The sequence below is a fragment of the Labeo rohita genome, chromosome 6 (assembly GCF_022985175.1).
Source record: "Labeo rohita strain BAU-BD-2019 chromosome 6, IGBB_LRoh.1.0, whole genome shotgun sequence".
Lineage (NCBI taxonomy): Eukaryota > Metazoa > Chordata > Actinopteri > Cypriniformes > Cyprinidae > Labeo > Labeo rohita.
Window position 1 is genome coordinate 32,690,697 of NC_066874.1, and position 11,800 is coordinate 32,702,496.

The window sequence follows — 11,800 nt, forward strand, 5'->3', positions numbered from 1 at the left end:
AAGCTCACACTTTTGACAAACTGTGATCATACAGTTATACAGATATTGCAGCTTCTGATTTATTGCAGAGAAAGTGAAAAATCCTGTTGATTTGATTTGCCTCATAACCTCATAAGTTTTGTTCATACAACGGCCAGTTACTCATTGCAAACAAATCTTAAAAGAGATAATCTTTGTATCTGACATTCATGTGGGTCAAAATTGAATGCAAAATACATTAAACATGACATATTATTTGCAACCCATTTATGTGAGATATCTAAGAGAAATGGGACATTTCAATGGCAAATAAACTTAGTAGGCAGTAACTTTTAACTTTGTCCTTTGGAATAACATGATCAGTAACAGGAACATGCATTAAAAAAGCAAATAGGGTTTGTTTTAATTTCATGTTGACTTCAAATTGTTTAATAAACTACACTTGAGCTCAATGAAATGAAAAAGGGATGACTTGATAAAACAATCTTATTTCTTTCCAAAGCAATAGGAACCATTATCCAAGTATTTAGAAATACATAGCATTTTATTTAGATAAAGATTTATACATGATGCTTTCTGTGCTTCATATTTTCAGTAGCCATCTATGAATGACAAAGAGTTGGTCCTAAATAAGAATAATTACAATAGTCCTTTTGAAATGATGCGAATGCCGTCATAATGCTGAATGAGGGAAGTCACAGCGTGTAACCCATGTGGCACATCTCAACGTCATCCGGATTAAATACAGTGATGTGACCAAAACATCACAGAACAATCAAGTCACTTCTGCTCAAACCACAGCAGCATTAGTCAACACGCCAGTCCTGCCGAAGCGCGACCTCACACCAGCTGTGGAAAATCTGTCTCTAAACAGTCCTCATAAATTGGATTTAGGTGCCGTGTTGACAGGGATGGCTCTGAGCTCTGTCCGCATGCACAGGTACTCGCCGATGACCGCCATGAGGGCCATGCAGGCCACGTTGACCAACCACCACGACAAGGCGGCTGGGAGATGTGCGTTATAGATCCAGCAGCCGATCATGTGAAAGAAATGCACCGTCACGGTGAAGTCCAAACACTGCTTTCCCCGTCGGATGAAAAACCACAGGCCAAGAGCGCTGAGAAAGAGACATAAAATCAAGAATGACTTTAGATGGCAGACAATGTTTGGAACAAGACAGCATTGATATAAACCTACCATGTGAGGGAATTCAGAATAAACGCCATCATAGACAAGCGTCCTTGTGTTGTTGAGAAGCCAAGAACCTTGACAGAAAGCAAACTGGTTATTTGATCAGTTTTACTCAGATTCAGTTGGATGAACTCTATTTGGACAGTTACTAACCTCGTAACTGAATATCTGGTCGAGTGATCTACTAGTATGGACCAAACCATCAACACCAGCCAACCACAGACCCAAAAAGCTGTAGTAGATGCACTGCATGAGGATAATCTGGGATATGATGAGGACAGGATCCCAGACGTAGCTGCGGAAATGACTGCCCATCTCGTAGGAGATGAGGGGGACAAACACACGTCCCCAAAACGGCTTGACGGGAAGTTTAACAGCAGCCCCAAGATTTGAGCTTCAATCTGTCAAAGACAAAACAATAAAAGTGCAAGGTTCAGTTTGTTACAGCAAATGCAAATACCGTGGAGTACCATGTGAATACCACAGTAAATATCATTAGAGCTAAATTATTTGTTAATAACAACGAAAACATAGATAAGCTAAGTACACCAACCCAGATAACGTGCGATCAATTTTACTGAAACCAAGTAGCTATTATAGATCAGTGTTATTAAACCACATACGCACTAGTTAGCATTCAAACATTCCCAGTCACGAATAATAACGTGTGTTCCTAAATATTCTTATAATTACATAAACGTAATTAATGTAAAGGAAACGTGATGTTATTTTATCCAAGTAAACAAACATACAAATGTAAAATACCACGGCGAACAGGCTGTTTGTTAGCATTCGCTAGCTAAGCATCGCTAGCGACTTTGTTGACATCAGTCTGTAAGTACGGTAATGCTATGAAAACACGAACCCCGATTAAGTCGCATGCGTAGTTTAATCCTAAAACCGCAGGTTGACAGGTTGGGATTACGGATAGGTAACGTTTTGTGTTGTGGCTAATAATATTGTTTTCAACCGGATGCGAAACTTTAAGGCGCTGTTCAGCGCATGACGTCATTATATGTGCGTCCCACGACGCAGATTCGACGCTTCAAACTTCACCGATCACCTCAAAACGGATAATACCGCTCATACATGAATTATTACATTTTAAACTATATCTTGAGGTTTAATGTACGCCATGAATTGATATGGTTATTCGATTTCTACTTACTTCACGTGGCAGATTCACGTATTTTATCAATTTAAAGTCTGTGGAACTAATCTAAGGTTTTGTTTTATAATTCAGTGTCATAATTTTATATTATTCAGAACTAGAAAACAAAATTTTGGCTTGTCAGAACATCAATATAAAGTTGAAATGTACATACATGTGTAGGTTTTTTTTTTCCTTTTTTTTATTCAAGAAAAGAAATTGAACATTACAAAAATATTAACAAGTAAATCGAGATATATAATACAGAATATTAAAGCAATCTTAAACAGTAAAACAGAGTTCAAAAGGGAGAGAAAAATATAAAATAAAATAAAATAAACAAAAAAAAAAAAAAAAAAAAAAAAAAAATATATATATATATATATATATATGAAGTTAAAATAAAACAAAAACCATTGAAACAACTAAACAATAGTTAACATTTTCTTCCTTTTTCCTTAGGACATATTCAACAGTTGCAGCGGGGGAGCTATATCGGAAAAGAATTTCTCCATGAAATCTAACAATATAACATTCTTTTTATTATTAATTTGCATTAGAGACTTTTTCAAAATCTCCATTTCTGACATACATGTGTAGGTGGAAAGCAGCTGCTGCAGTTTCTGAGGTATTATCAGTGGTTGCTAGGATGTTGCTTATGTGTTTTAAGTGGTTGCTACTAGGCTGCTACTAAACATTTGCTAATGTGAGCTGAGTGGTGTTATGAGTGGTTGCTAGGCTGCTTATAGTTTGATATTTGTCATGCTAACATAATTACCGCTTCAAGGTTTCATAAAGATATATTGGCCCTGTTGTGTTTTTGCATTCTGTTTTTGTAGATTGTTCCACCGGTGTACTTACTGGCGTAGTGAAAGTTCACAGTTACCGCCTGTCACTTCATAACTTGCGGTCGTTGTGCTAGTAACATATCTCACATTTGACCAGAGCTTCCTTTTGTTTGGCTTATGTCTGGAACTGGCAGTCATGCTGCGGTCAGTCAGACCTGCTGAGCCTGAAAGCTAAAACCTTTGACCCTTCTAGTACACTGGAGGCATTGTATATCTCAGTCAACATAATGTAGATCTTAGTAAATGGGTAGTTTGTGACCATGATGTGTCTTGATATGGCATGCAACTGTGAATCACATTTTCCTAAATTCATTTACGTATTAATGTTGATGCTTTACCAGTTTGCATACAGTTTGGGACAGTGTTATTGGTTAAACTGAACAGTAATGCATGTCATATTACATGCACATTCTTATTGCATCCTTACAATTATAATTATACAGTATCTAACTTTTATTATTTAAAATGTAATTTATTCCTGTGAATTTTTAGCATCATTACTCCAGGCATATGATCCTTCAGAAATCATTCTAATATTTTGATTTGCTGCTCAAAAAACATTTATTATTATTTATCATTATGTTGAAAACAGCTGAGTAGATTTTTTTCAGGTTTCTTTGATTAATAGAAAGTCCAGGATAACAGCATTTATCTGAAATAGAAATCTTTTGTAACATTATAAATGTCTTTATCATCACTTTTGATAAATTTAAACCATCCTTGCTAAAAAATATATTCGTTATATTTTTTTTCATATTTTAATCAGCAAATCAGCATATTAGGATTATTTCTGAAGGATCATGTGACACTGAAGACTGGAGTAATGATGCCTAAAATGTAGCTTTGATCGCAGGAATAGGTCATATTTAAAAATATATTCAAATAGAAAGCCATTGTTTTAAATAGTACAAAGTATTACTGCTTTTGTTGTATTTTGGATCAAAACTGACTGGTAGCATAGTTTGTTAGTTAATCTTTTAGTTATTTTATTGGTATGGAAACTCTATCTTGTATACAGGAAAAGAAAATCTATTTTATTTCAAAAAACATTAAGTCTGTATTTAGGACTATTATTTTTTTTTGCCTATAATTTTAATGACCTTTTTTTTTACCACATTTCCCCCAAAATTCTCATTAATGTACTGTGCAAAAATATTTTATATTGTGCCATCTTTCATTTATGTTGATTTAAAAGGTAATTAAAAATATTTGTAATAGAATGATTCTCAGTCATGAAAAAAGAATCATCTTTAATAACGATGAAAACAGAAAAACATAGACTTTAAAGCTGTAAGTTGCTAAGGTGCTGCTATAGGGTTGCTTACTGATTTGTGTGTGTAAATATGGCAATCATAATTGTTTTCAAACTGGTTTCCTGAAGACTCCACTGTCTATCATTTTGTAAAGGTATTTGAAAATATAAATTTCTGTTAATTACTACAAATTCTTCACTGCATAATATTGATTTTTAAATTGAGAAATTTTACTCACATCCTATACATAAACACAATGTATGATGTAGAAACGCATAATACGAACCTTCTGAAACTTATGTGCAACCAAATCCAAACCAGCAGCTGAAGAAATTACTGTAATGAATATTGGTTGTTTTGTTCACTGGTGGAAAATTGGAACCTGAAGCATTAGGACTGTATTCACTATTTTTGTGTGCATTTCAAATACAGAACAAGTGTAACACATCATCCAGTGCTCATTCTTAGCCACATCAGGCCACAAAATATATATTTTTTATTACATTCAAAAGAGAGATCTTTGAAGCTGCATTTTTTTTTAGCAAAGTAGTTGAAGTCCGTAGTTGAACTCAGTGGTAAATTTACTATACAGTTGCACAGCTTTTACATTCCATATGTCAGTACGAAAAAAAACAATGTCTTATTCACCGTTTTCCAACTTAACCTGGTGCAGTATAGCATCATGCTTTGAATATTTTATTCAAATTATTGTCATTTTGTCCAGTGCAAACACGCCTCCTTGCAAAGCAAATAAGGCTTATTATTGAATGTTCACAAAACTTGCCATTTGCTTGACGCAATTACGCTGGAAAAGCGATGTTTGTGTACATTTTCGAGACATCCTGGCAATGGTAATTCATCAAATGATGGAGAAGGGCATTATAACTTGGCATATTTCCAGACACACAGTGTAGACAACTGCTCTTTTGGCATTTTTTGCTCTTTTAAAGATCTGATTCAGGTGCATGAACTGCGGTGATGTCAAATTACAGTAGTTCACTGCCATTTCCATTATGTAGAGCACAGAAATAGAATGTAAGATGGAGAAATGCAACCCAGACAGTGGGCGAAAGTTCCATATTTGCAATGTCTTTGGGCAGCTGTTTTGGGCATCCATGACCAAGTCTGGATAGGGAACTTGAATGGGGAAATCAGCAAAATCTGAGAGGCTTATGCTCAAATAGCATTAAAAAGCTTATATTTCAGTCTGGATGCACATATACAGTCCTAAGTGCACCTCTCAAAACTGTTTCTATTGCAACCGAAGCTCCTAATGGTAGCTGCAGAGTTGCAATGTCTTTACTAAATGCTGATTGGCTCTTTGAATTAGAAGACGGGACTTTTTCCGCCATATTGCGCATTGCGTCACAGTCTTTGTAGGCTATATCGAAAGTCTTCTGTTCCTATTAGTCTTAGTTGCTACTGAATTTGGGTTTTCTCTGTGATCGGACCAGGGCCGCGCTGTCCCGGGACAGCAGATGTGGTTTTACAGAGCACAAATCGCTGGGCGATTTGAATCAGCGTATCACGGAAGCGTTGGATGCGAAAAGCGTACACCAGCGGGTTGAGTGCGGAGTTGATGTGCGACATAAAGATACCTACATAAAAAGCAATCTTGGGCACTTTGCATGTTGGGCAAAAAAACACAATACAGTTCATAATGTGTAGCGGCAGCCAGCAGACCGCGAACAGAAACAGAACTAGTGCTAGCGACTTGGCAAGTTTGAGCTCTTTGCGGTAGTACTTGCTCGAGTCGGAAGTAGCCTCGGCTCGACGGTTGAGCTGGCGGGAGATCACGCGGAAGATCTCGGCGTACAGCCCGGTCATGATGATCAGGGGCGCCACCACCCAAACGAAGAAGTTGAAGTACACCATATAATCCATGCGCATGACGTTGGTGAACTGGCATTCGATGGACGTTGTGCTGACGTTTCCGGGTGGGGTATGGTGCCAACCGGCCATCGGCACTAAACCGGTCAGAAATGAGATGAGCCAGCACAAACCCACAGCTACCCAAGCCCGCCTTTGTGTAACAATGATGTTATACCTGTTAAAACAAAACAAAGTCAATGACATAAATCACTTTTTAAACCAATCTTAACTGTTCACTAATTTTAGAAATATTGTGCGTTAGCACATTTCAAATGGTCCTAAAGGCACAGTATGTTTTCACCGCTAGAGGGCGCATATTCAAAACAAAGAAAGAAACAAAGGCGTGGTTTGATGACACCATGATTGAGTGTGAAATCATGGGAGTTGTGGTCTTCATCCCCACAGCCGATGCAATCCATCAGGACTTGGGCAGAAACCATGTCCATGAATGAGCTAATGTATTATAGACTTACTTAGGTCACTGTACTATGTTATTATGGCACACTTGACTGCTTCGCTTCTCCTGGTCATGCGTATGTAGGAAAATGTATGAAGTCATTGGCAGGCGACGCAATGACACAGTCCATTACTCTTGTTAAAAATGCTTACTTCTCTGGATTTAAACATTCTTCCAAACAATTGGGATAATGTAAGTACACAAGTCAGTAAAATATATAACACTGTTCTAGTGGTTTTTGGACATTTTAAGAAAAAAATCTTACATATTGTGCCTTTAATCACTTAAACATGTAAACTGTGATTATCAACAGAAGAAAGAAACTCTTATAAATCTGGAACTACTTGAGGGAGAGTAAATGATGACAGAATTGTCGGTTTTGGTTGAGCTATACCTTTAAAAACCTTTAAGTTTTTAGTACTATAGTATACTATGCTATAGTACTAAGTACTTACATTTTCTGAATGGGATGGTGTTGTCGGTTGCTGTGCAGTTGCAGATGTTTAAAGTGGTTTTACTGCGTTGCTAGGTGGTTGAAAGAGTGTTCAGGTAGTTGCTTACTGATCTCTATGATATTCTCTTTCTAGATGTGGCTAGACTGTGGCATATTTTTTCAACGTTTTATCATCCTCCAGACAGAAATGTAAGTGTAAATTATGTAGTTTTATTTATGTAAGTAGTTAAAATGCCAATGAGTTGCACTTGCCTAAGAAGTACATGTAAATTTTCTAAATCTCTTTATTTATAACATCTAAATTATGTATTTTAATAAATTTTAATATATTCAATTCACCGTTCGCCACAAATGTGTTACATAAGCAGTTTAAGTCACATGCCTCCAAACATCAAGGAAATGAGTGGTTAGGGACGCTGCCAAAATACTATCAGACCAGTGAACATCATTCCTTTTGACAGACAGCAGAGGTTTAATTTAGTTAAAAGCCTTACATTACACTAGCCCATTGATTTGCATTAAAGAAAGCAACAGATATATTGCTGTCCTCCTGCTGTCTGGCCAAGAAATATGATAAAACACAGCTGATGCAACTAGAGATAAAAAAAAAAAAAATCTAACAGTTCTGACTCCCAATTTGATGAACCAAGCTACGTAGCTTGGCGAACAAGCATTACCTTTTTGAACATTGGTATTTTTATCATAAAAACTTGTTGCATGAACGCAATAAGCTACTCAGGGCTGTGCATGCCAATGATTTTACAATAAATTACTGCTTTGTTTTATGCACAAGTAATTTTAACTGTCATTTTCACTGCAGCTAAGTTGGTGAAATGCTTTAGTGTTTTTTATGCACCGAAGCCGTTTTTTGGTGGACATAAAGTCATGATGTCCTAAAAGTCAGTAACTAACATAGAGCAATTAATATTGCACTAATATACATGTGCTGTAAAAATGATTTTTCAAAGTAAAATTTCATGTTTAATTCCACGTGTTACTTTCCAAATCTTTGTAATTAATGTTAAAATTACTAGCAATTTCTGAGAGAAAATGGTTTATTCACAAAAATTTACAAAACATGCTAACTATGTTTCTGTTAATTCTGGTGCATCACCTTGATGCGGTTCATTTACAAGAGGGGTTCACCAGGTTACACCCTGATATTTTAAGTAAATATTTAAATAATTCAACAACACATTTGCATGTTTACTGTTCTCTGATGTCAGTTAATGAAACAAAGAAAATATTTAATCCTTATTTAGTGTTTCAGACTCACCTGGTTGGGATTTTAACACGTAGGAAGCGGTCGATGGCGATGGCCAGCAGGGACAGTATGGAGCTTTGGGTGATGGTGACGAGGAGGCAGGAAATGAAGAGGCAGGTGTAAAACTGCGTGTTAAGACCCAAGCTGATGACCACCGCCAGTGGAATAACGAGAACACCAACTGCGATATCGGCCAGTGCCAGAGAAACAATAAAACAAAAGGTCGGGTCTCTAAGACCCTGATTCATGCAAACCACCACGACCACCAGCACGTTCCCAAGCACGGACGCCAGAGCGATAGTGCACTCGATGGAGATGTACATCAAGTCCATCTTCTCCCAACTCTCAGTTACTGTGACCGCTGACATCTTCACCATCTGTAGCAGTGGTTCCTCTTCCACCATGGCACTGGGTCTTCTATAAGAGCTTCATGATGTCCTCAAATGCTGGTATGTGATGTCATTTTATTATATTACTCTCAGTCTTTTCTGCTGATTTTTTAAAATATTTATGGCTGTCTGTCATACAGGTTGTATCTGAACTTTCCTGACAAATCAGTAAAAGCCTTGGAAAGCATTTAGAGTTTCTTCAAAAGCCGTTCCATGTGATCTGTAGTTACTTTGAGTCATCGTGTGTCTTGTTCTCTTCATCTTCACAAACTCCTGCTTCTCCTTCTCCTGTTGCAGAGGCTCTGCTGGCTGGGAAGGGAGGGGTGCTTCATTCTCTGCAGTACTATTTCCTTGCCCACTGCTCGTCTTGCTCATCGTTTCTCTCTCACTTTCTCTCTCTTCGCACACTTTCCAAACCTCAAACACCGCTGCCACTCAGAATTCAACTTAGTATGACTTTTAAATTGCATTTCTACTTTTGAATTTGAACTGGCGGCAAACAGGATACAGAATGGTAATTTAAATTTAAATTTAAAGAAGTAGAATTTAAATGTAACAAAACTCTGCTGTAAGTGTGATTTCATTGTAAGAACAATGAACATGTTATCATACACATTGCACAGGTTATTTCCAGAGTTTTTAATTTAACACTTTTTTTTTTAAATTTTTTGATCACTGTTTGATCAAAAATACAGTAATATTGTGAAATATTATTACACATTAAAATATTTTTTCTGTTGTAATATATAATATAAAATGTAATTTATTGCTGTGATGTAAAGCTTAATTTTCAGCATCGTTACTCCAGTCTTCAGTGTCACGTGATCTTTCAGAAATCATTTTAATATGCTTATTTGCTACTTAGGAAACATTTTTTTTATTATTATGTTAAAAATATTTTTATAATAAAAAGTGCAGAAGAAAAGCTTTTATTTTTAAATAGAAATTTTTAGATTATAAATGCCTTTATTGTACTTTTTAAAAGATCTTGGGTGAATAAAAATATTAATTTATTTAATAAAAATAAATCTTACTGACCCAAAGCTTTTAAAAGGTAGTGTGTATATATTATTAAAATATATCAACTATTATTACACTATTATCTAGTTTGTTGAAATATCTTTCTCATTTTAGTTCAGTAAATTCCTTTTCTTGTCATTCCAGTTCAAATTCCTGTTCAACATCTTGTGGGTCGTGGCTAATTTAATTCAAATTCACACTCTGGAACTGAAAGCTAGTTAAAATTTCATTTAATTCTGAACCAGGCACATGCATGTCCCCCTCTGTTTCCTGACTCTGTCACTTTATGTCTCTTGATCTTTGCATGGAGAGAGACATTATTTGATATTCAAATGTTTCCACCCAGGAAATCGGACATCATCTTCATCATCAAATTAATTTTTCCAGTAATGTTCATTGTAATGTGGTAATGGGTTCATTTCAGTTTGGCCAGCCACAATCATTTCATCTCATTCTCAGGGCTCTTCAACATTATGTGGTTATCGTGTCTATTTTAATCCTCTCATGCGGAATTGAGATTTCCTTTTTGAGTCATGACACAGAGAGAGATCTTATTGCACTTTCAGAGCTCAGAGCATTTGTCACTTATGCTTTATTGTGATGTCAACTTGGTCTAGATGTGTTAGATGATTCACAAAATATTCTTTGAAGAATAAAAATACAATGGATGTAGATCCAGATCAGCTGCATTACCTTAATCAGTTAATCATCACATGACATTGAGATAAACATATTTGATGTTTTCTAGTAAGTGTTTTATTTTTTATATATATATATATATATATATATTAGGGATGTGACAAGATTTAATGGGACGAGATCTCGCGAGATCTTGTGATGATATCCTGGCAAAACATTAGCTTTTACATTAGAGCTGCATGATTAATCCTTAAAATATTGATATATATAATATAGATCTGGATTCAAACACCCACGCGATCTTATTCCTGAATGACAACGATTTAGCTATGTGTATTAGGACTGTTTCACATTGGAGTGTCAGTGGAGCGTGAGAAGCACGTTTTGTCGCTGCCCATGTTAATGAATCAGAGTAAATGTGAACGCAGAAAAAGCAACACAAACAGTCTTTTCAACCACATTATAATCATTATTTCTGTGTTACAGACATTTAAATAATAGAAGTACTGGGATAAAAGTTTATAGTTTGTGCATAAACACTTATTGTCTCCAGTAGCGATCAAAACGAAAATATTTTAACACGTGTATGTATTGTAACGCTTAACCTCTTCTGCATATAATTCATTAAAATGGAAGTTTAATTGCATAAAGTTTTTAAATTGTTTGAATATTTTTAATGTATACTTAATTATCAGCTTTTCATCAACTCTGGAACCCTAAATTTGCCATAATGAAATTAAATGGCACTCCAAGATCTCCTAAAATGTTCTCTTTGGATCTTCAACCATTTTAAGACTGTCTAGCACATTGATGTTTGAAGTAAATGCTGTTCTTGTGCTTTTTCTTTCTAATCTCTTTGATTAGTTTCATTTCATTAAGATGTTGCAAACAACTAAATGTCTTTCCAGGGAAATGCAATACTTCAGATTTAACATTATTAGTGGTATTTGCATTGCTATTGCTCATACTAGGGATCAGTGACTCATCCTGCACCCTTTGTGTTTGTTAAAGTGAGGTTGTGCTATTTTTTTTTTTAAGACAGACCTACTACAGAGCTGGCTTGTCAATGTAGTCTTGACCTTTGTTTGCATGCTAAGGATAATTTAGAGTAGGTAAAACAGGTAGCTACTGCTTATGCAACACTCATGCAAACCTTCTGGTAGCGACCTCTCATCATGCTTAACCGTCTGTGCAGTTTTCCAGTGATGAGTGACAAGAGAACCATAAAGGCCTGAGTTGTCATGACGACGTATGCTGTCATCTAATTGGAGAGAGATCAACGT

General features: G+C 35.9%; 2 protein-coding genes across 3 annotated transcripts; both read right to left on the reverse strand.

Moving 5' to 3' along the window:
* Nucleotides 1-502: 502 nt before the first annotated feature.
* Nucleotides 503-2,194, reverse strand: sys1 (SYS1 golgi trafficking protein). 2 transcript variants are annotated; one of them, XM_051112616.1, is made up of 4 exons: nucleotides 2,037-2,194; nucleotides 1,325-1,572; nucleotides 1,178-1,245; nucleotides 503-1,097 (listed from the first exon to the last, which is right to left on the reverse strand). In XM_051112616.1, the coding sequence occupies exons 2-4, from the start codon at nucleotides 1,484-1,486 to the stop codon at nucleotides 857-859; spliced, it is 471 nt and encodes a 156-aa protein (XP_050968573.1). In that variant the 5' UTR covers nucleotides 1,487-1,572; nucleotides 2,037-2,194; the 3' UTR covers nucleotides 503-856. The 2 variants fall into 2 exon arrangements, with proteins under 2 accessions (XP_050968573.1, XP_050968574.1); XM_051112617.1 differs by having other exon boundaries at nucleotides 1,924-2,185.
* Nucleotides 2,195-4,946: 2,752 nt separating this feature from the next.
* On the reverse strand, nucleotides 4,947-8,962 carry LOC127166912 (adenosine receptor A1). The gene is made up of 2 exons (XM_051112610.1): nucleotides 8,482-8,962; nucleotides 4,947-6,469 (listed from the first exon to the last, which is right to left on the reverse strand). Exons 1-2 carry the CDS (start codon nucleotides 8,871-8,873, stop codon nucleotides 5,842-5,844), a joined length of 1,020 nt encoding a protein of 339 aa, XP_050968567.1. The 5' UTR covers nucleotides 8,874-8,962; the 3' UTR covers nucleotides 4,947-5,841.
* Nucleotides 8,963-11,800: the final 2,838 nt, after the last annotated feature.